Source organism: Convolutriloba macropyga, chromosome 12 (genome assembly GCF_964194025.1).
Source record: "Convolutriloba macropyga chromosome 12, txConMacr16.3, whole genome shotgun sequence".
In the NCBI taxonomy this organism is placed as follows: Eukaryota; Metazoa; Xenacoelomorpha; order Acoela; family Convolutidae; genus Convolutriloba; species Convolutriloba macropyga.
Window position 1 is genome coordinate 12,953,303 of NC_134479.1, and position 26,106 is coordinate 12,979,408.

At 33.5% G+C, this 26,106-nt stretch overlaps 1 protein-coding gene across 1 annotated transcript in view; it reads left to right on the plus strand.

Moving 5' to 3' along the window:
* The first annotated feature begins 9 nt into the window (after positions 1–9).
* The window catches only part of LOC142350387 (neuronal acetylcholine receptor subunit alpha-6-like), a 48,687-nt gene continuing 22,590 nt past the window's right edge, over positions 10–26,106 (plus strand). Inside the window, exons 1-2 of the mRNA XM_075402235.1 lie at positions 10–259; positions 16,798–16,995. Of these exons, the coding sequence (XP_075258350.1) occupies positions 10–259; positions 16,798–16,995 (448 nt within the window). The remainder of the gene's footprint in view (positions 260–16,797; positions 16,996–26,106) is intronic.

Below are 26,106 nucleotides of genomic sequence, written 5' to 3' on the forward strand. Positions count from 1 at the left end.
CTCATTGGGATGAGCAAACGACTCTTCTTCAATATCGCCGGATCTAGGAAACTCCAGGAAGACAGTTTCTCAACCCTTATTTGCCAAGTCGAAGCTCTACTCAACAGCAGACCTCTAACATCAGTCAGCAGTGACGTACGCGATGTGGAAAGCCTGACACCAGGACATTTTTTGACAGGAATGACAACAGGGCTGCCTTCAGATACTACAATTAGCAGCAACGACAGAGGAACAGGAAAACTATGGAAGAACGTCAACAGTATTATGAACGAGTTTTGGACACGTCTTTTAAAGGAATATCTGCCCACACTCAGACAACGTCGAAAATGGCATTCAACAGTAGACGGGATAGAAGTAGGGGACATGGTATGGATACTAGAAAACAACACACCCAGGGGTATTTGGCCGGTAGGTAGGGTACAGAAGGTAAATAAAGGTAAGGATAATGTGGTAAGGTCTTGCCTGGTTAAAACATCAAAAGGGGATTTTGTTAAACCAGCTATAAAACTTAGCTTGATCAGCGACAAATCAACATAAAGGTTATCAAAAGCAAATGGAGAACAATAATTTAAGCACAATCTGAAGCAAACTTGATATCAGTTTTGGGATTAGACTAAAGTGAAAGATGAAAAATTTAAAGTTCAATTCAATGAATTAGCAATTCAAAGGGACTATTAGGTATTATTCAGGTACAATTAGGGATTTCAATAAGTAACTCACAAGGCAACTCAAATTAGCAAAGCTTATCGTACATTAGATAAATACATTCAAACGGGAAAATTTAGGTAGGTAGGTTTAACAGGAAGACAAAATCTGGATAGACATTAGGTAGGTTTTGGAATTCAAATGCACAATTAATTAGCTTATTGCAAAACAGCAGAGAGTTGAACAGACAGGATAAAAGTATGTTGAATAGTTATATGACACTAAACAGCTTAGGTAAAACCAGACATAGGTAAAACCAGACTTAGGTAAAAAATTATTACAAAACATTTGGTATTCCGACAAACTCTAATTTGGGAAAAACAGGTAAACGTAGGCAATAGGTACAAGGTAGTGGTAGGTTTAGGTAGGTAGGGAACACGGGGAGCATCAGTTTTTCAACTCTCAAGGAGCAGACCAGCAACAACAACATTTCCGGAAATTGTTCAGTATTTGACAATCGCCAATCAGCCAATACAAAAGTTGATTCAAAACAACTACAAATGTACACAGTTAAACGCAATCAGCACAAAAAGCAATTCAACTTTCCAGCATACCACTTTCATATAACACTACAAGCAGCACGTTGACAACCAGTACACAGCAACAATCTACAGACAACACCGACGGAAGACATCAGCAGAAATTTCACAACAACAAACACTTCAGCAAGAATTACTTCAGAAGAAGCAACAGCATTTTTTGAACAGCAGTCAACACATTCATCAACAGCAGACATTATCAAAGTCAGGACAGACAAACTTGTGGATATGGACGAGTCCATAACTTCAAGATCAGCGTTTTATTGAGGACACAACTCAATACAACATTTCAGCATAATCATCAGCAGATGAAGTAAGAAATACAGTTCAGCTACGCAAAAGACACAACAGAGCAAAAGAGAACACGATGAGACGACAAAGAGCAACTTCAAACAGACTTCAACAACAACAACAGATCGACCACAAACTTTCTGATTTTTGGTACCCAAAAATGGGGGCCCAGTGTACCAGGAGATGCACGTGCTAAAAAACTGTAACTTTGAACACCAAGTCATAATGTTGATTATATAGATGTAATTCAATGGTTAGGAAATGGATGACTTTTTCACGGTAGCAAAAGAAGATTTGTGAAGCAAATCTCACGAAAGTTTTAACTGTTGACAAGGAACAACAGTGGGCAAAGGGTAGCCCAGGCATATCGTGCCAAAGTAACTATAACTCAAGGGTCTTTTTTGAAACACCACCAACACTGGCGTCAGTGAAGCAAGCTGATTAGTTTGCTTCTCTGACGTCCGGCCACAACACCGCCAACACTACACATTCAAAATTAACTGAAGGCGGAACACCGCACACCCCCATTACAATAAAAACCTCAAGACGAAAATTGTTTCTTCAGTGATGCTTAACTTTCCGCACTTCCAGAATGCCAATTCAGTGACAATCAATGCATCAACTTTGATAAAGAACCCCTTCCATATAAGGCCGGGCTTGATCTCAATTTCACTCAGGCCATACTTTCGTTCATGCACCCTATCACCAGCCTTACAAGAGAACGAATCGAACGAAACAGCAACACCCTTTACTGCCTCGGTACCATATGCATCCCCAGGTAACAACAATCACCTGCACTTGAGCGTTAATTTCCTTTCGCGCGATTTTCTAATTTTCATCTACTGAATTATACCAGAATACTCCAGAGAAATCCCTGTAACTAGGATCCAGAAAAAACTTGATATGCCTTTCAACCTCATCATTGCATCTCTTGTCCAATGTTTCTGCCTGTACAAACACTTTTACCTAAAGAAAAAGAAAAAAAATTAACTCGTACTTTTTTTTATCACGCATTGCTTAAAATAAAATATTGTCTCTAAAAAGAAGAAAAACTCCTATCCAATTTTTTACTAGTACCTCTTTAAAAAAAATTTAATATTTACTTAACTAGATACATAATTTCCGGGTAAGTCTATCAAATAGAAGAATGACGCCACTTAAAAAAACTTTCTCATTGGGAACGCTTACCAAAGAACCAAACAACTACAATTTTACTAGCCTTATTCCGCGCAAACCTTACTTTTACCTTCACTACATCGAGAACTAGTGTGATTCCTCTTTGTACTGTAGATACATTTGACTCTATTTTCATAATATAATGCATAGTTAAGTACAAAAACTTTTTTGTTTTAAAGACTTTTTTACTCTCTTGATAAATTTGATAAACTTTTCAATGTTTCTTTTTGACACACAATTTTTCTATCTCTCTTTCTCTCTATTTCAATAACCTACATGTAGCCTCGTCTTTTTTTATAGAAACCACTTTTTGTTTTAAATTCCTGGCAAGGAAATAGTAAAACTCTCAACCCAAGTGTGGAAACGTCATTTCATTTTACCAACCATATAGGTAAACTTACGCAGCAGATTGAAAAAAAGAAGATTTTGTATAAAATTATACCCCAGCGAAACAAACATACTGTTCAGTTCAACAGAATTTTTTTTTAAAAAAAAACCTTGCGCTAATTTTGTTATGTCGAATGTTTTGACTTCTTGAAATGTTTAAAAAGAAAAACCATAAAAAATATTTATTGGATAGGACAAGACTTAGTAGTCAGAATTTTAAACGTTCTTTAATGAAAAAGCATCACTGAATATGCACAACTTCCTAATGCCCTGTTCACGTTGATGTTCTATCCATTGCATTGTTAAAACGCGCATGAGTAAAATTTAAAATGAGAGTTCTCTCAAGTGCCATATTTGACAATACTAGGTTTTCCTATGTAGTAGAAAGCCCATCTCTCACGAAAGGCCATCTCTCGCATATCTCCCATCTGAGTTGCAGCAGGTTAAACATAATGGTTTGAAAAATCTATATTAACTGGATCTAAAGTTTTTATTCAAATCCTTTCGCAAATAAACTCGTTGAGTCTCTAAAATACAAAACTAGTTAAAAAATGCCGAATCTTCTTTCATTGGAAATTTAAAACTAGAATAAAGTGTACTTCTTTTTTTAGGTAAATTCTATAATTACCATCTCCTTTTATCTTTGCTACTGTCAAAATATCTGCATTAAAATGCAGTAAAGTTTTTTTCTGTGCATCTCTTTCACATAAGTATAACACAAACTATAAGACGTAGATGAAGGAAAATTTTACAAAAAAAATTCTGTGCCGGTAATGTTGGTCGTACCGGTGGCCAAAAATACTGATATATACGCACTTGTACGTATGCTATATTCTCCTGGAACGAGTTCCAAGTCTTGATTGGTACTTCTCCAGTGTAAAACAAGTCTTGCCTTGACAAATCATTACTGATTACGTCTTATTTCAAGTCTTAGGACTCGCTCAGGACTTCATTTCAAGTCTTGGCAGGTATTGAGTCAAGTCTTGGCCACAACTTGACGAGTTTAATTATTGCGCAATATATCAGCAAAATAGGGTTCTGGGAGATATTTCTGACGAGAAATTTGTTAATCTGGCCCAACTAATTGTGATACGGGCATATACCAACTTATAATGTACCATATATTCACTCCAACACCATTTTTTATTCAATGGTCAGAAAGGAGTGGCCATGACTAGTACCTTTGGGCGATATCTAATTTTTTGAGTTCTCTATCAATTTAATTTTATAGAAGTGCACGCGTTTTGTTTTTGAGTGATTCTTTTTTCAATTGAGAGGGTTTTGTAGGCAAGCCACTGTAAGTGGCGGCCTTTTCCTTTGGTTAAGAAACGATAGAAACCAACAGAAAAATTATGGCCAAGACTTGTTCAAGACCTGTCATTTCTTGGCCAAGACTTGCGCAAGACTTGTCAATTTTTGGACAAGACTAGCGCAAGACTTGCCAAGACTTAAGACTTGACGTGACTTGCCAATTGTAAAAAATGACATGATCAGAGCTCTGATTAAGTGTTGATCCAAGGCTTGCAATTTAACTGGATCAGTACTGATTAGGACTTGACGTTCAGTCAGGGATAACTACACCATAGGATTCTTCAAGTACTTATATCCTTGACTGAACCTACTGAACCTGCTCTGCTTCTCCTCTTAAAGAAGGCACTTTTGTTTCTGAATCAATTAGTTAACAAAAATTTCGAAGTAAATTTGAGAAATCGAAACGCTTTTCGTTTGAATGTACTAAAAAAACGTGCAATAGAAGATCATTGCTCTCAATTTTCTGAAGAACTAAAAATAGTGTTGAATGATTTCTCTAGTAATTTTGCAGGGCAGGATATCCTGGGCAGATACGAGACCCCGGCTGGCAGATGTTTTCATATCTCGCTTTGATGTAAATTGCTTTTTGCAGACCCGCTATCCAAATAAAAGCAAATATCTGCAAAAAATTGGTTTCCTTATCTGCCTCAACTATCTACTGAATTTTGAAGGCTGGCAATACAATTAAACGAGAAAAAAAGACTGGTTTATAAAATTGAAAAATATAATACTCAGCCAGCGTAACACAACCATTGTGCATTGTAACCTTATGACCAGCTACACAAATTCCAGCGGTTTTCAGCGCCTTTTCGACATAAATTTTTAAGAGTAAAAACCTTGAACCCGGAAATTGTTATATCCATTTAACTTTACTTTCGAGAAACTTACGCTCGGTACACAAGAGCTAATTAAAGCCAAAATTAATTTTATGTTATCATTTTTTACCAAAAATGGTGCCCATGAATATTTTATCTTCAGTGTTTCATTACTGTATCTTCTTTGTTATTACTGTACACGGAGCTCCAGAAGACATCCAAATTGAAAAAGAGCTAATTGAAATTGTGAAAGCAAATATTCCTCGTTACAAGGCACCGATGGATATACAAAACAAAACAGGGATCAAATTATTTGTTTATTCAATTAAAATACCGTAAACATCGAACTTTCGTTGAAGAAAGAAAGTGCGATAAAATATTTAAATACATTCATTGTATACCGTACCCTTGCAGCAGCTAAAGGCATGTTTCCGGCGGTTCTTGCAAGACGGATATCTTACAAGACTCTTGCATTTCGGACGGTTATCTTGCAAGATCTTGCAAGAATCTTGCAAGAGTCTTGCAAGATGATGCATAGTGTTGCAAGATTCTTGCAAGATTCTTGCAAGATCTTGCAAGATGACCGTCCTCAATCGACTAGGGTTGTGGGGCTCGGATGTTAATCTGGCGAGATCTTGCAAGAATCTTGCGAGATTAACATCTGGTCTCGGCCAGGGTGGGCATATGTGAATTAGCATAATTAGAAGTAACTTTAGTTGGATTAGTAAGCTCGGGAATTTAAAATGTCAAAACAAAGTATTTTAATTGGTATTCCGTTTATTTTGTTTGCCGCTTTTGAGAAATTAAATTTGCCATATTAGCTGTCATCGGTTTGGGCTGCGCGAAATCATGTAGATCAATGCAACTTAATCGGTCTTAGTCTCATGATTATAGAATAGCATATAGTTATTCAACTTGACATAACTGCTCACGTGATTTCTCAAAGCTTTCGTAGTTCGAGTCCCGCCCATTTTACAAGAGAAACCAAGTAACAACAAAAATCAAAATTTTTGAAGTGTAATTTTAAAACCAAAACACTATGCGAACAAACGAAGCTGAGCAGCTTTGCTCATTTAATCGCAGAAAATTTTATTGTCCAGCCGAATTCAAGGACACGTTTTAATTTTCTAGCCAAAATCGAGGACGGTTGTTTTCGTTCCAGCCAAAGTCGAGGACGGTTGTTTTAGTCCAGACAAATCCATTTCATACCAAATATCTGCCGAGGACGGTTTTTCCATAGTTCATATCTGTCTAGGACGTTCTTTTCATAATTCCAAGATAAGACTAGGGTATATTACCAATTATTATGTTTAAAATAGTACGTTTTACCATAGTATATTAATATTATATATGTTCATTAATATACTAAAACAGGGAGGCTCGGTAATGTGTGTTCATAGATAATGCCCGACCCCAGTCATCTGAGTTCTTGCCTTAATGGTCTACCAAATGAGGAAGATATGAATCATTTTCAAATAGTCACACATATATTTCAACAAAGAACTAATCGAATAAAGTAATGCCGCATAAGAGATTTGATGAAAACTGCCAATAATGAGAAAAAAAGACAAGTCAAACGATAAAGAAAATTAAAACAAATAATAATTACACTCAAAACTCGATGTCTATTTGTAAAAGAAAACACAATAACAAAAAATGGCACTAGATAAAACCTAATTAAAAAAACCTATTAATTACTAAGAAGATGTGAGACCCTTGTCCCTAATGAAAATCCGCAAAAATGCAACAAAAGACTACAGAAAAGGCAAATTTCAGAAACGAGCTTCCATTTTTCAAAACAATTCATTTCTCAGGGATTAAAAACATTATGTATCAACAGAAACCATTAAGATTTATTTATACCGCTTGATGTAGAAATGAGGAAGCAATTGAAACCTGCTAATTTTTAATCCCTCACGAATCAATTCACACCTGTCATTATCCACATTTGGCCATACAACTACAAAAAGAACGCAAAAAACTGAAACAAATCTTTAACAAGTTGAATAAAATATGCTGATCAATGAGGAGACGAATTTGGAGTTTTTGCAAATCAAGAAAATCTAAAAGGTTCAAAAATCTTTTATATGGTTGTTCTATCTGAAAATCCAAAAAACCATTAGTTATTATATGAAGAAATTTAAATGATTCGTATATACATCCGCAACAAGCTATTAATATCTAGAATATACTGAACAACTAAAAGTTAAAAAAAAACTAATTTAAAAATTCTATTACATAAATACTATTACATTTTGAGCAAGAATGGTGTCGCAGACGTCATAACCATACGATAATCAAGAAGAAAATTTAATATGTTCTAATGGTGGTTCGTTAGGTTTTAATTGGACCTGTCATTGCTTTGATAAGTTGTCAAGCAAACAAAGTTGAAATCCAGAAATGTGCAAGTTTGCAAAAATGACTCGTAGTTCGAAAGCCAAGAACCATTAGTTAGAACTTGATCCGTTAAAGAATTTTTTTAAAATCTTATCTAGAAAGAAATTGAGATGTCAGGAAACTAAGCTACAGGTCGAAAGTAGTATGATATAAAGTGTGCATAGTTGAAAAAATTATGGTTTTTTTTAAAACATACATATATATATATATATATATATATATATATATATATATATATATATACATATATATATATATATATATATATATATATATAAGTACAAAGTTATGAGAGCCATTAGATATCATTTGAAGACACGGTACAGTTTTATTTCTATCATTTGAAGGAGCCAACTGCTTGTTTTTTGATTAGTGATATCGAATCATGAGACTGCAAAGAGACCAGAAAGTGCAAGCAAGAAAAAAATCGAATTAAGTCTTTTAAGAAACGCTTTGTCAAAACCATAGAAACAATGAGCTCATACTCAAAACCTTGTATTTTAAGTAATTTAGGGCTCATTTTACTGTATATGAGAACTGCGTTAATTGAATTTTGCCTTGAATTCATTTCAGTCAGTAATTAACAAAAAAATTCAAATTGCGAAAAAATTTCCTAAAATTTATCGCGCCTCAATGCAATCCGAAATTTTCTTGTTATAATTTTCCACGAAGAGATCAAAGCTATTACTGATATAACTGCGCGTCCAACGAAATACCTAATAGTTTTAAATATTAGCCGGATAGGTAGTTTGGAAAAATAAATACTTCAATATATCAAAAAATATGCTTTTTGGATGCCTATCGAGTTAAGTTTGCGAAAAACGGGCAATAAATAAAATTAGGATGACACTTTCAGGAAAGCTAACCATAAATATTCTTGAGTTTAAAAAGGTTGTTTTACAGTTCTCAGATCTCTACTTCTGGCAAACTTAAACAAAGGGGGCTGAAAAAGCATAATGGTCACCATCGCAACATTCAGCAACCCTCCTGCATACTCAGAGGAAAACCCAATAATACTATTGTTGGTAATTTTAATAAAAGTTATCGTATCTAACGAAATTGGCTAAAATAACGGAAATTGTGAACAAAAGCAACGGAAATTGGTCTACAATCCACAAAATTGGTCTACAAAATTCACAAAGACTCGATATATCCCCGAAGAAAAATCCAAATACAGAATGACATGTTTTTTTTCTATATTCTAGGAAAACTACTACTTTGCCATAAAAAAAGGTTTTATGTCCAAAACTTTTTCAAAAATGAAAGTACTATGACTACAACTTTTCTATAATATGGGAGTTCTCTGGATACTAGTTCTCCATAACATCAGACGGGAGAAAGTAAATATTTTCTCGATTTTTTCGTGATTCCTCATGAGCATCTTATCTACAGAAAAAAAAGAGTTTGACTGTTTTTCCAGAAGAATAAGCAAAATGGAAGCTCTTTTTTTCAAGACGTGATATAGCTAAAAGCTAAAATACCAGATAGGCCAGCAATGTTAAAGATGATCACGAAAGCAAAAAAAAACAAAGTACAATTCATACGCTGCACAATGGAGAAGGTCGCAAAAAGGACACAAAAGGATCGGCATTTAACGAAAAATCTAGTTTTTTAACCATTTTATCAACCAAAAATTAACCAAAGACGTAATTTTGAAGGCCAAAATAGCGATATACGGCTTCTAATTCCTAATCAGGTGCAGGTTCCCTTCATATCGGCTGAAAACTCACAATGTGCTTCAAATTAACAACTTCCTCGCCAGAATCTCATTGGGTAAGCATGTTGGTCTTTCTAAGAGAAAATTACTGTAGGTGTCCGATTTTCCTCAAGTTTTTAATTTGCGTGAAAAGTGAATCCATTGTCATTCCATTCTTCTTTTTCTTCCCATTGACCCATGGATATTGTTGACCCATGGATACGAACTATGGAGGAGGACCAGATATGATGCGTTTAAGATGGTGCAAAAACATAATATCTCAGGCGGAGTAATTTTGAAAGTCAAAACAGTGAGGTACGGAGATTTTCAATTTTCGATGAAGTAAATTTTTCTTTGATATCCGCTACAGAATAAGGATGTGTTTCAAAAATTGTTTAATAACCCCACCAAAATATCAATGACAATTTTTTCAATTGAAGGTAGAGTTTCAATTGAAAAAAAAATGAACCAAAAATGATGTATGAAGTTCTATGACTACAACTCTTTCATTTTTACTTGCTAGATCCGTTGCCCCTGTTGACAAATTTTTTATTTGACTACTTTAGGGGCTGCAATGAAACTTTCAAAAAAATCTAATTTTTCTCAAAAATTTTTCAAAATTATTCTGTTCGCTTGAAATTCGATAATTCAGTTTTTTTAAGTCAGTTTTTTGAAGCAAGGGTTTTCTCTCGTGTCGTTAAGTTTCCGAAAATTTATGAAAATTCAATTTCATAAAACTCCCTTTCAAGAAATTTCTATGACTACAACATTTCATAGACGCCATAAAATGAAGATGTAATTTTAATTATGGGGTCAACCGGGGGATATTTTGTCCTCATCATTCTTGGGAAATCATGAAAACGTTGATAAAATTTTTCGCTTTTGTACATCACAATATTTGAAGGTAGGAGACAACAGTTTGAAGTACAGTTTAAAACAGAGTAATCTTTCAGCTGCGATAGGTTTATTTTTGTTTTCTTCCTGTTTTGTTCATTATTTTGTTTTAATTTTCACTTTAGGAAAAGCTGATTTTGGAGCGTAAAAATTAGAGTGTGGTTAAATATTATTTATTGGGTGCAATTATTACATTGTAAAATCTGTTAGGTTTTTTCACGGCGAACAATTTTTGGTACGCATACTATCAATGCTTACCCATCACCAATGATTTTGAAACAATATTGAGAAAACTGTTAAAATTCAACATTTTTTAGCATCTGTTTAAATCTGAAAACCGAAAAAATTTGATCCCTTTTCAATTGAAGTCTCAATGGTTATCTCTCTTTACCAAATAGTAGAAGTCGACGAAAAAAATGATCTCCTAGTGACTAAAATTGAAGCTTTTTATTTTTACATGGTCGACAGTTTGACTTGGAACGCTGAGGACTACAAAGGAACGGACTATTTGACGTTTCCTGGAGCCTATTTTTGGGAGCCCGCTATGTGTGAGTGTTGAGCACTTTTAAATAAATAGTTTTGTGACTTTTTAGAAAAATCCTTTCTCGCGCAGTTGAGGGGAATATGTCGGACACTTTTGAGGATTATAACGCAAGGCTAAATAGAATCTGATGTATTTTTAACTGTTGTGCTGTTTTTTCAGTATGGATTTTTTGACATAACTTGCAAATTAAACAGTAGAAACATGCCTATTTTACCGAAAAAAGCTTCAAACTTCGTGATGAAAGCAGTGAAGGAATGTCGACGATCTCGACAATTGATAAATGATGACCCGGTGAGCTAAAAAAAAATGGTCATAGCTACCATACAAAGACATATATGATTCTTAGTATTGATACAAAGTCACAAATGTTTTATGTTATATTGGCAACAAGGAGGCTCGTTAATGTGAGTTTGCGCATGATGTTCCGACCCGAGCTTATCTACATTTTTGACTTAATTGTCAACCCATTGAAGAGATAATCAAAAATAGATGCTTGAGTTTAAAAAAATCATTACACACAAATTACAAATTGATTTATATAATGCCATTCCTCATCACAGCGCTCACGAGATCTGCCACTAAAAACACTGCGAAAAAAAATCAAATAACACAAAAAATAACGGCAAAAACTCATTATCTAAATTTAAAAGGAAATGGAAACAATGTCAGCATGCAATCACATAAAAACCTTAACTACCCAAATTTACTTTTTCTTAACAATGCCTCAGATTGGACTTTACCTCAATAAGACTAGGGAACAAATTGATAATAAGAATAAATAAGGAGGCGAAATTCAAAAATCAGTCAACATTTTTTATACCGAATAATTTCAAATGTCATTAGTTTTTAACAAATCAATTGTTGATAAATTTTTTTCATAAAAAAAATTATGAAGAACATAACACTAAATTACGAAGCCAAAAAACTGTCGTTGGTTAGACTAAGCCATTGAAACGGACTAAATGTGCAGAAAAACTCAAAAAACTGGAAGCTTTTTAAAAATTTTAGCTATTATCGGAATAATCTTTTTTAATTCAATTCTTACCAATTGCTAAATCAGCTGAAATTATACTGAAGGATTAAACAAGTTCATATGGGCTATTTTTGAATATCATTGGGATTTGTTATTGCTGGAATGTGCTACAAGAAGAGAAAAAGAAACAAATATTGGCCACTCACAAATTTTTATGAAATCTCATATTGTTCAACAGACAAAACATCAGTTACGACATCACATCAATCGACATGTTTCTTTTTGAATTACAAGAAATTGAATGGGACCACTCAATGATGAGAATAGTTTACAAAAATGACTCGAAGAACCCCAAAAAAAGAAAATTAAAAAATTGAAAACAAATAACATTATAAACGTTAAGACCAATCAATATAAACTGACTCCATTGAGTTAGATGATTAATTCAATCTCGAATTAGAAGGATTCGAGACTTTGCAGTATTTTTACGACTACATAAAGAATAAAAAATAGGCAGAAAAATCATATTCAAAAAATGAGAGAAATCGGTGTTTCAAAATTGATTTTTTCATTGAAAATGTTTCAGTTTTCATTCAATTTCTTAACAGTAATGGGATATATATGAACAAATATAGCAAAACCATAAAAATTTTGAGTAAACTCGTAGTATCAACGCAATTAAATTCAACAGTTTTTACGGAAGTTAATAAATACGCTAAGATGAAGATGTGCCTCGATAGGAAGACAATGACGCCTGTCGTTCATAAGTCATCAATAAGACACCACAATAGATCTTGTGACAAAGCAAACGGAAAAAAAAATCCGGCAGAAACCAAAAATTCAGTTAAGTGCGAGAAGAAACTGTCGAAGTCATTTGAACCCTATAAACATATAAACCATATAAACTTCATCTATGATCTATTGAACGTCTTCTCTCAGCCAAAATTTTGAAAACTCGTGGCCTCGAAGTTTTAAAAGCAATAGTTAGAAGATAAATTTGCTAACCAGATTATTTTTGGTTGAAGTTGAAAGCAAGGGTGTCCTGTCAGTACTGAGACCGACTTACAGTACAAGAAATTAAGCTCAAGATCGAATAACTTTCAAAAAATTTTTCAAAGAATACTTTTCATACATTTAACGGTCATTAGCTGACCCCTTATAGCTTTGGATAGCTTCACTTAGTGCTCTTTAGGAAGCCTATAGCATTTTCAGTGAACGAGTTTATGCAATAGGACTAAAAAAATTCAAAAAGAAAGATTCAAGGCAAAAAAACACGAGCGATTCCTTGAAAACATTTTTTTTGTTAATTGGGCGTCATTTGACTACAAACGAGGTTTACCATTAACGGAACTTTGATATGAAAATGAATAGTAACAGTTGACTTAAGAAACAGAAAAATGTGAAAAGGTTTCTAAAATAAACAGCTCTCAAATAGAGTTCGAATTTTTTAAATAGTAAACTTCCCTATGAGACTATAACTAACCTGTTTATCTCTTTTCGCCTAATAGGAACACGACATTCAATCTTTTTGTAGCGTGAAAGTAGTTTTGAAATAACATTTATGTAGAAAAGATCTCAGTTTGAACAAATATTACGCTAAAAGTGAACAAAACCATGCCAAATATCCCGTTTTCACAGAAAACTGTAAACCTCGATAACTCCTCGAAAAAAAAACAATTTTCAAAAAAAGTTTTAGATTCAAATTCCACGCTGGACGCGCTTTTTAATGATACCACTCACATTTCTCGACGATTAATATATTGAGCGGCCAAAACTTACTGAAGAAAAAAACCATTCGAGTACATCGTCCCCCCCCCCACAAGTGGGGCCAGAACAGATGTACTATGGTCAAATATCACAACTTGGTAACCTTGGAAAGATCGTAAACGATTTAGCAAGTACAGGAAAACTGTCAAATCAGTTTTTGACAATGAGATGAAAGAAGAAAAGTTTTAGTTGACTCAAAGTTATGAATTAAAATTTTAAGTAAACACCGCAGCATTATATTCTGTAGTTTGCAGTCAGGCAATCAAAATTAAAAACAACCAAACAAGAAACGAAACACTATTCAAATTACATCATGACAATATTGAAAAATTTAAGTCCATATTACAGACCAAATGTAATTTCTACACACAAAAAAGCAGAAACAAATTTAAAAAAGATAAAAATTTGTAAAAAGGAACAGCTCTAGAGAGAAAAACACGCAAAAAATAACTTTTAGAAAAATCAAAAACCTTTTTATCACCATTAAATTTTTTTTTCCAAACTCAATGGAATAGAGCAATTTTAATCTAACCTAAATAAACCTTTGGGTGCCAAACAGACGTAAAAATTAAGCACAACAAAAATAATTGAATTCAAGATATTTTTGTGTTGTTTTGAAAAATAAAAGTTTCAATGATAAAAGGATAATGAAAAATTCAAATCAAAAGGAAACCTTCGCTAAAGCAGGAAAATCAGAAGGAATTCTATATCAACCCCCCGTGTATGGTATGACTGTCAGTTGGAAAAACTTGGCTGTAGTATTGGTCGTTGCTATATTAAAAGATGATTTTAAGCCTAGGCCAGAAGGTTACAAGTCCAATTAGCTGGTCAGCCGAAAAGGAAGTAACTGGATATCTGTCAAAAAATGAAAATTTTCAAAATTAACTAGAAAATTGCTGCGAATTTAATGTGCAAACGTCTTGAAAACTCTTTGTGCAAAGTTCTATCCTAAAATCCATTTTCATGCCGAGTTTCTTGCCCCATGAAACTACAAAAAAGGAATATCGGAATAAAAAATGAAAAAAAGAACAATATTTGTATTGAAACTAATATTATTCTTGTTTAAATACTTGCCTCATAGAAACACGTGGAAGAAAAATGGATCTGCGTAACAACTATATGGAACGCACCATCAAAAAAAGCTATACCTGTTTGCTCAAAAATGCAAACTTGCCTTGGCACAAAGATTTCATGCACTCACATTTATCTATAAAACTACTTTAGATATATTAGGATTTCTGTTGCAGCTTAAAATATTTCAATTCAACTTTTCAAAAATTCATCGAAACCATGTTTGAAAGCGTCTTTAAAATACCAAAACACATCAAAAATCCAAACTTATTGGATTTTATAAAAAAAGTTTGCCTAGTTTCTTAGATTTTTTTTTGTGCAAAGAGTTTCGTCAGTCTGATTTTTCGACTCTCAACAAAAATGGAATGTGGAAAAGGCTCTGTGGAAAATTTCTCTATGTAAAATCTTCCTAATATTAATTGGGCGCAACAATGAGAGCAGTTGAGCTAGAGAAGAACGTAAGATTCTTATAATTCATAAAGCATATATGGTCCAGATTGACCAAACTGGGAGCATATATGGTTCCTAGTGAGCAAAAATCTATCTACATAATAAACCTGTGAGCGCATAATGCTGCATGTATTAGAGGTCTTACTGAGGACCATGTTTTAACAATACTACTGAAGAGCACGGTCAAACGACTACGAACATCGATTAAAAAGGGTTTGCAAGATGTCATTGACCGAAACATCTTCATCAAAAATCATTGACCACCAAATTTTGATAAGAGGTCATTGACCAAAAATGTTGCTACAAGGCCATTGACAAAAAAAATTATCCGCAAAAAATATATGTTGCCACAATTTCTGCCGCACAGAAAAAGATAATAATTGGAATTGTCTAAAAGCAAACAGGATCAGTGAGCGGTGACGAATGTTGTCAAAAAATGTCACTATAGCCGCAAAACTGTAAGCTGAACGCAGCTAGATTGTGGTTATCTTGGTTTTTGTTTCGTCGTCTGACGCTTTTTCCATTTTATTGTCTAACCGAAAGCTCCAAAAGTGGAATCTTTTGAATTTTCGCACGCGACTTTTTCACTGCTTTCTTGCTACTTTTGTGTGCTTCACGTCATTCCCTGAAATAGTTTGCGGTGATATTTGAGATCTTTATAATAAATGTTTCGATTTTGTTCATAATTAATTTAACTCGCTCTCTAATTGACTTCTTATTTTTTAAGGTTACTTGAAATCACCCTAAGCCCTTCAAAGATTAATATAGGACGTCTATATAACTATGTAACTTTTCAATTTGAAGTTTTAGTGTGGTGTCTTAATTTTATACCACGTGAGTTTGTTTAGCAACTTTTTCGGTAATCTGCTATGTTTCGACAATAACTTGTTCAGAAAACGGTCTCGACCAATACTGAAATTGTCAATGATGGAAAGCGTGTCAAGCCAAAAAGTGTTTACGACCAAAATAAAATCGTTTTTCATCAGCCATTGTTAAATAAAAATGTTCAGGAAGCAGTTTGTGTTGAAAAATTGAAATGAAAAAGTCAGTGACCAGAGACCTTTATGATTAAAAGGTTGATGATCGAATTATTGATTTCTCTGCATGTCACTGAAAAAAAAAATGATGGTACGTACCGTTGGTTTTGATTTTTTCTTGTATCTTCTCTGCGATTCAGTCGCAAATTATATGATCCACGCTGCACACGAGTCAGTAGTCAGTCGGTAATCTGACCACCATTGTCGTTGTGTCCAGCACGGGTCATAGGAATGCAAACTTTAATTTGGATTCTAAACTGGTGCTGAAAATTCAAGTTACAGCTCGTATTCATAATAAAAATATACAGCGAAAATTTAGATGAGTTAAAAAATATTTTATTTGATTGCTGTGTGAAATAGTTTTTGGTTCTGGAAATAGTTTTTGGTTCTGGAAATCAATTCTGGAAGTGATTTTTGTTTTCTTTTCGTTACTCTTCATGAGAAACATAGATGGCCACAGTGCAATCGAGTTCACTAGTTTGAAGTGTGAAAACTGTTAATCAGCATAATTGCATTCCTTTACCAATAATTTCGCCACACTTGTTACCCGATTTTTTCGGCATCCGGTTTGTTTTGCAAACCTATATTATTGACGAATTTTGGTGAATGTAAACTACTTCCTAGCCGCGAATACGGTGAAAGCAGCGAAATGATACAAATTTTGTCTGGCCCATAGCTGAACTTAAGTCTTTCACGTCCTGGCATAACTTTATCGAGGCTTTTATTATAGGCTTTTACTTTCAGTGATTCGAGAAGCTGTTGAAGTAAAAAGACACGCCTCTAAAGTGCAACAAGCATCCCGCGATGGCTCCTTCCTCCCCACAATTGCCCAAATGACAGTCAAAACAACATGCGCTTTTGACGTGTCCAAATTCCCTTTCGATGAACAGATCTGCAATTTAACTTTTCACGATTCCACGTGCAGGACAGAGTTCATCATTCGTAAGTAATAAATTGCATATTCAATATAAATTCCAACTTTTTCAAGATAGTCGAAGTTATAGGCAAACGCCATCTTTATTAACAAAATTTCACTTTCACTAATCTCGGAACGAAAAACAACAGCATCAATTTAAAGCTTCTAGGAGCCTATATATACATAACGAAATTTGTATCTAAATTTTTGCAATTAAAAAAACGATCTGACCCAAAAAACTGTAGAGGAGCACCGGGGCTAACCGAAGAAAAAAATTTAGCTACGGTAAACGAGTGGTTTAAGTCAGTTTGAAAATCCTTGATATGCAAATGTCACAGCTCACTCTCTCGTCATTTTCACATGAAGTTGAGGTTTTAGGAGAAAAAAAAACTTGCAGTACTTACCAAACAACTTTACTGAGGGTTTCGTGTCTTTCGCGCACATGAGTGATTAAATTTTTATCAGTATTTTCTAATTTGTCACTACTGTTTTTTCTTTTGCCAAAAAACAGACTTTGCTTAACCGTGGAAACCGAACAACGAAAAAATGATCCATTTTGTCAGCTAGTGTTGTAAATAATTGTGGTTCCTGCGTGATCGCAGCGGAACAGCATTAAGCCCTTTTTCTTATTATGCCCCACAGTTCCGACTGATCTTTTAATGAGCAGTATTGCTCTTTTTGGTGACTATGATAGCGTAGCGTCAATACATTCCGTATTTAGTTAGACAGAATTAAAGCATATTTTGTGAAGAATTGTTCAAAAAAGTACGAGAGTTTACTAACTTAGAATTAGATGGAGTAATTGCTGAACTAAATGAACTCATGAAAATCAGTGACAAAAGTGTACCTAAAAAAGAAAACATTGTTAATTCCTTTGAGTATGAACTATAAAATATAGAACATAGTTTAAAGGCAATGTAGTGTTAAGAAGTATAAATGAAACAAACGTCACATATTGTGAAAGTTTAAAATTGTATTAAATTTACAATGTGCTAAAATATCAACAAATTAAGAGAGATGAATTGTAATTGAGAAAAATTTTTAAAAATGCTAATTCTACAATTAACATTTTCGAGAAAAGAGAATATTTTTAAAAATGCTAATCCTCCAATTAACATTTCATAGAAGACTAAAAGACGCCCTAAAACTAAACCAAATTAAGATTGAACTTGAAAGATTTGAGATTAGAATTCAGAAACCGTTGGGTCTATTAGAAACTCATTCCAGAAATGATTTTTTATTGTAGTTTTGAGAGCCCGCTTTTTAGGGATATTCCGCCTCAAGGTGAGAGGCAAATCGTTATAACAGTCAATTGCTTTTTTTGAAAAACAGTTTCGCATTATATTTGTTTTTTGGTTTGCTCCAAATCACAGCTTGTTTGTACAGTCATTCATTTTAGCTTTTAGGGTGGCTAACTTGACTTCATCGAAAGCTGGTAGATCTGCTTTTAGAAGCTTTATAAAATATATAATAACCCGATACTTTATGAGGTATTCTACTGGTAAGATTTTGTGCTTGATCTTGAGATCAGTGGTTCTGTCAAATTTTGGTTCTATTGAAACATGCCTTTAATCCCTAGTTCAGTTGTTTATTTAGAGTAACTCGAAGTGATTTTTTAAGACCTGAGAACAGAACAATTGGTAATGCAGATGACTTAAAACTCAAGAGCGTTCAGTAAAGCAGATCTAGTTTTTTCTGGAAATATATTTTTGATGGAGTAAATGACCCTTATGGCAACAGCCATTTTTCTTAGTACATTTTTTATTTCTTCAACGAAAGAAAGATTACAGTCAATATGAACTCCCAAGTATTTCACAACTTTTTTCTCGGGAACTGTACATCCGTTAACAACTATTTCTTCGATTTTGTATCTTTTAGGAGCTCCAAAAATAATGAATTCGGTTTTGCTTTCATTTACATTTAACTCATTTTACCTGAAAAAGAGAATGAGTTTAGCAATACTTTTTTCAAGATGTAACTTTGATTCAGAAATTGTTTTTCCACTGCAAAAGATAAAAGTATCATCAGCGTACTGGATAATATTAGAATTCACATCAGTATCATCTTTCATATCATTTACATATATGTTGAAAAGCAGTGGGCCTAGCGCAGAACCTTGTGGTACTCCACGGTTAAGTGTTATCCAATTTGATTCATACTTCAAGAATTTGACTTTTTGCACACGGTTTTCTAGATAAGATTTTAGAATTGTATTTGCTTGTGCACTAAAACCTAAAAGTTTAGTTTTGTGCAGAAGAGTAGGATGTGATATCGAATCAAAAGCTTTAGATAGGTCTAAAAAACCTCCTGTGACGATGTTTTTTATTGAGATCATATCTGATTTTTCAGTGCAATATAAACGGGCATCTGTAGTTGACACTTTTTTTCTGTATCCAAACTGTGTTGTTGCAAGCAACTTATTCTTCTCTAAATAAGCTAATATTTGATCTCGTAGAAGGATTTCGAAAAGTTTAGCTAGAGCTCCAGTAAGCGAAATTGGTCGATAATTTATCGGATCTTCAGGATCATCTTTCTTGAAAAGAGGCAACACGTGGGCACGCTTAAGGTGGTCAGGAAAGCGTTGCTCAGTTAAGAATTGGTTAAACAATAAACAGAGAGGTTCAGCTATGTGTTCTCTTGCATCTTTTAAAGCCCAAGCTGGAATGAGCGATGGACCCAACGGTTTTTTAACATTTAAATTGTTGAGTATATCAAATATCTCCTTGGTATACCTGAATATAAATTCGTTACTGTGGCGTGCCGGATTATTACAAAATTGATACTGTTCTTTTTAACCAAAATATTCACCTAACGCTGAAAATTTGTAGTTGAGAAGATTGGCAATATCATTTCCATTGGTCCAAACCTTTCCAAAACTGTTTTTGAGTCTTGGTATTTCTGTCTGTGTTTTTTCACAGTTTCTGATTTCGTTGATAAAATTCCACTTTTCTCTTGCACTTTTTAAGTTTTGAAACACCTCTAGCAGATGTTTTTCATTTTCCTGCTTCAAAACATTTTTGTTGTTATTATTTGATGTCTTTGCAAAGTTTTTTACTGTGTTTTTTGATATCTATTGTTGATGTAGCGTTAGTTTAGGCTTGTCATGGCGTATGAAGACGGTCTTTTGTGGAGCATGCTTTTTAATTACCGTTTCAAATGACTAGCAAAAGTTTTTATACATTATTTCAGGATTTTCTGATAAATAAAATGATCTCCAATTTATCTTTCCAGCATCTAGGGAAAAAGCATTTTTAGAGTAGTTTGTTTTATCAAACACAATTTTTTTGATTGCTTCTTTTTTATTTTTAACTGTTTCACCAATTAAAGTAAGCGTGGCTAAGTGATCACTTTTTAGAATCGAGTCCAGTGTCTGGGAACTAAAAAAATTTTCGCAAATAACATAGTCTATTAGCGACTTCGTTCTTGATATTTCTCTTGTTGCTAAAGTTTTATTTGAATTCAGTAAACCGTAAGGCAAGATCAGAGTTTCTAGGAGATTTCTTTCATTGCAATTAAAGTAATTAAGGTTGTGGTCACCTAGTAGAAATTTTTTTTTAATTTTCAGTCGCTGCTCTATCTAAACCCAGGGCTAGCTCTTCCAAAAACAAATTTTTTAGTTGTTTTTTGGACAGTAAGCCAAGTTTATCAACCGAGGATTTTTATTTATTTTACACTCTAACACTTTAAAAATGGTCTTTTGACATTGTCTCTAGATCATTTCGTGCTTTTGGATGAAATTTTTTCGGAATGAACAAAAGAATACCACCGCCTGTAATTTTCTCTTGAAGATCAGTACGTCGGTCGCATCTGAAGGACACTAAGTATTCTGAGTGTATCGACCAAAACGGAATATCGTTAACTGATTTCAACCACGTTTCTGAGAAGCCCGAAATACATTTGTCACCTAGGTCAGATAGAAAATTCTTAAGGAGAAACCTTTGTCCAAGCACGCTTTGACAATTTTGATGTAGAAACTTTACTTGATCGTTGTATTTTTTCATTAAGGTGGTAAACTGCGTGTAATTGAGAGGTGGCCCTGGGTTTAATTCTACGTCACCTGACAAGAACAAAAGAAATCTAGTGACAACCAAGGAGTAAAGAAAATTCCTTAACAGGCAGGTAAAAATTATCTTCTTTTTTGGATACGCATTATTATTAGACATGCACGATGACATCCTCTCACTCTCAGGATTTTTTGGTGTAGTAGTGAAGACCCAGTTCCTTTTTGATGTGATTACACATAAAATAAGAAGCAGAATAAAATGACTAATAAAGTAAGCAGAATAAAGTGAATAATACCTACCAACGAAATCGAACCGGAAAAATTTCACAGACTACCCGAGGTTCATAGTGATCTTCTTTTGTCAATGTTTTTTGTGCAATTTTTGTGCGTGATAGCCGAGGGTGTGTGACTCACATGCCACGATTTGAAAGTCCAATGTTTGACATAATCTTTGCCTTTGAGAGAGATTTACCACGCTTGTCTAGACTATGATCAAAACTGTTGGGGGATTCTTCATGTAATCCTAAGTAGCGAAAGAATAATAAACAAAAAAAACTGGTTGTCGCGTTTTTGAAACCTCGCGCATTTCTTTGCCACCACCGTTTCATGGAAGCTGTATTTTTCTGGTGTTCGCACGACACGAGAGTTTAAACTTTGACACTTAAAATTGACAACCAAAAGGTCGATGTTCAATATACGACAAAAACAATAACAATATACGGCAAAAAAGTGTTCCTATTTTTCCTATTTTTTAAAAATGTTGAGCATCTTATGTGTTGCGTTACAACATTCTACAAAACGCACTGACACGATAAACCGATAGAGTTTTTTCGTCATTTTTTGTGACAATCGTTTCAAAAAAGCGTCCTCTTATCTGTTCAAGAGAAACCATTCCACGAATTTGCCTGGTTTCTGCAAATTGCTTTAATTCTTTTGTATAAAATGCAAGGAAAGGAAAAATTTCATCGCCATGTAATCCTTTATCTTTTTAAGATTGTTACATTGAAAGCAATTGCCTCTAAGGGAGTCAAGCTTACCATCTTTTCTGACGCAATTCCAGCACCAACTCTAGAACGTTCATTCATTTGGTAATACCAAAAATTTAGCAATAGTCAGGTACTAAAAGTCCTTAAGACCGTCGTCGACAAGTACTAAAAATGGAAAAATAGGTATCGACTATCATTATGCACGAAAAGGCCGTTCTTGACCACAAATAAGTATAAAAATAACCGGTCGCAATCAATAGCAGGTATGGAAAGACCGTCCTCGACGGATAAATGGTCTGAAAAAAATTGGATGAAAATTACTTTCCTTGAGTTTTGGCTTACCAAACGAGTTTCGCATCTCCTGCTCCATCTAAATATTGCCTGACAAAAAAAAAACCAAAATACTCAGATTTATGGTGACCACATAGGCTGGCTCATTTTTTAATCTTTTCATTTTGCAAAAAACATAAGCAACAGAAAAAAAGTTTGTCAAAATAACCACAATTATGAAATCATTGCGACGAGAAAAATTGGACAACAGAATACTGATGTTAGCTAATCAGCTTAAGTTGACTCATAATCACCTTTCTAAAGCAGAAATAAAACCAGAAGCAGAAAAAAAGTTTTTTTTTAAAAAAAAATCCATCCTCTCTATGAAAATAACCTCGAGTAATTCATGTGATTGAAAAAATGCTTTGTTTGACGAAAAGACTTAAGCAATAACTACGAAAAAGATCGACCCATAAAAGTATATAAATAATAAATATGGGGTTCAAACGTAAAACTGAAGTCAATTTTCCACCTCTCCTTGACCTTATAAAGTCGGCCTGGGAATTTTAGTCAAAGGATTATTAACGATATTAGCAACCATATTAAAGTACTAACAAAGCCGAAGTTCGGCTTAATTGTTCCGACCCACTTGTGGGGGGAGGAACTATATACTCAAATGGGTTTTTTTCGTTCAGTCAATTTTTGTCGATCGATATATTCATCGTAGAGAAATGTGAGTGGTATCATTTAAAAGCTGTTCCAGCGTAGAATTCAAAATTAAAAAGAGTTTTTGAATTAAGTTTTTTTTGAGGAGTTATCGAGGATTGAAGTTTTGTGTGAACAGGGTATATTTGGAATGATTTTGTTCACTTTTAGTGTAACTTTTCTTCAAATCAGGATATTTTCTATAAAAATAGTATTTCAAATTTAAATTTCATGCCACAAAATGAACCAATTGTGTGTTCCTAATAGACTGAAGGCGATAAAAAAGACTAGTTCTGGTGTCATAGGGAAGTTCACTATAAAAAATATCGAATTCTGTTTGAGAGCTCTTTTTTATGGAAAATTTTTGTTTTTTTGTTTTTTAAGTCACCTAGAGACTAGTCACTTTTCATATCGAGGTTCCATTAACGACAAATCTCATTTACAGTCAAATGAAGCCCAATGAAAAAAATTGTTTGCAGGGAACTGCTCATGTTTTTTTTGGCTTCGACACTGAGTTTTCGTAATTTTAAATTTGATTTTCTTTTTGAGGATTGACCATTTTTTTGGAGTCCTATGGCATGAACTCATTGACTAAAGGAGCAATATGTTCCGTAAAGAGCATTAAGTGAACATATCTAGTGCTTTGAGTGGACAGCTATTGGCTGTTAAGACTTTAAGAAAAATTTTTGGAAATTTTTTTGAACATTAACCAGTCATAGACATTTTTTCGTGAACTGTAAGTCAGTCTCAGTAACGACAGGACCCTCTTCCTTCCTACTGCAACCAAATTTTATCTGGTAAGCGATTTTATCCACTAAATATTGGATATATGGCTTCAATGACACTAGATCTCAATTTTTTTTAATTTTGTTGTTATTTTCGTATTATTGTTACTTTTGAACTCATATCACGTTACACATTATCCAAATACTGATAGCTCCAATTGGCTGAAAAGATACGTTCAGTGAATCACCGATAAAATTTTCAGAGAAAAACTTATGGTTTAGATGGCTTCGACATTTTCTGTTTTTGGTTTTTGCCTGTTTTTGTTGGTTTTTGTTTTTCGCCTGTTTTTGTTGTTGTTTTTATGGTCATAAGACTTATTATGATGTCTTATTGATCATCTATGAATGACAAACGCCATTGTCCCCACATCGAGTTTTATTTGAGTGTATTTATTGACTTCTGTTGAAAGCTAGAGATTGTAATGGCTGTTAAGACTTTGAAAATAATTTTTCGAAAAATTTTTCTGAACATTAACCAATCTTAAACTTATGGTTTAAATGGCTTCGACATTTTCTGTTTTTGGTTTTTGCCTGTTTTTGTAGGTTTTTGGTTTTCACCTGTTTTTGTTGTTGTTTTTATGGTCATAAGACTTATTATGATGTCTTATTGATCATCTATGAATGACAAATGCCATTGTCCCCACATCGAGTTATATTTGAGCGTATTTATTGACTTCTGTTGAAAGCTAGAGATTGTAATGGCTGTTAAGACTTTGAAAATAGTTTTTCGAAAAATTTTTCTGAACATTAACCAATCTTAAACTTGTTTTCGTTAACTGTTTGTCAGTCTCAGTAGTGAAAGGACCCACGTTTTTTCAACTGCAACCAAAATTATTCTGGTTAGTGGTTTTATCTTCAGGTTTTTGAATATTTTCTTATCATTGGTTACTTTTGAACTCTTATCACATTATCCAAAAATTGATAGCTCCCATTGGCTTAAATAAGACGTTCAGGAAATCATAGATCAAGTTTTTAGAGAAAAGCTTATGTTTTAAATGGCTCCGAAACTTTCTTCTCGCATTTTCCTACTGAATTTTTGGTTTTTGGCTGTTTTTGTTGTTGTTTTAAGTCATAAGATTTATTGTGATGCTTTATTGATTATCTATGCATGACAGATATCTTTTTCCTCCTATCTGGGTATATCGTGAACTATTTATTGACTTCCATTGAACGCGATTGAATTTAATGTCTGTTAAATCCTTAAAAATAAATTTTCCAAAGGTTTTTTTAAACATTAAACAATCTTAAACTTTTTTCGTGAACTGTTAGTCAGTCTCAATATTGAGAGGAACCCTTCTTTTCTACTGCATACAATTTTAATCTGGTTTCCAGTTTCATCTTCTACCTAATAGTTTTAAGACTTCAATGCAACGGGTTTTCAGAATTTTAAATTTTTGAATATTGTTTCTTATTTTTGGTTCGTTTTGAATTCTTATCACATTATCCTTAACTGATAGTTCCCATTGATTTAGGGAAGACGTGCAATGGATCATAGATAAGGTTTTCAGAAGGGAGCTTATGATATAAATTGCGTCGACACTTTCTTCAGGCACTTTTCTACTGAATTTTTCGTTTTTGCCTGTATTTGTTGTTGTTTTTATAGTCAATAACGTGTTGTAATGGTTTATTGATGCAATATGAATGGCAAAAAACCTTGTCGTCCCATCAATTTAGCGTATTCACTGGCTTCCGGTGAAAGCTATTGAATTTTATGGCGTTGATACTATGAGTTTTCTCAAAAATTTCGTGGTTCTAATGTATTTGTTCATATTTTTTAATTCTTTGTAATTCTTTGTAATTCTTTGAAGTTATACTGTTAAAAAAGAAAATCCCATTGCTGTTAAGCAAAATATTTGAAACCAGAAAAGTTTTTATTTGAAAAGTTCACTTCTTAATGCCTTCGACAATTTTCTCGCTCAAATTTTTTCTTGAATTTGCTGTTTTTTCCTGGTTTTTGTTCTTCAGGTAGCGCTAAATTGTCGACCGGTCGCATAAGCTTGTAATTGAAAATTGAATCAATGATGTTACCCAAAGCACTCAATTTATAGCGAATAGTCTCAAAGTTTATGATATACAGTTTATGAAGTTTATTCCAAAATTTTTTCGAACTTTCCAGTTTTTGTTGTTATTTTTGTCAACTTGCAACTTTTTTCATCATTGAGAGGTCCTGTCTAACATCTTGTATTTTAAAATATAACATATCTACTTATTTTATTTGTACCTTACGTTTTGTTTATTGGACAAAATGCGTTTTTATAAACGTCTTTTTAGTGGTCAGTTTTGTGTTACTTTTCCTTTTCTTTCAACACAATCGCGTAATAACAGATCCCAATGGTTTTCAAATGTGGCCCAGGTAAATTTAGTCAATATGTCAGAATGAATTCCCTG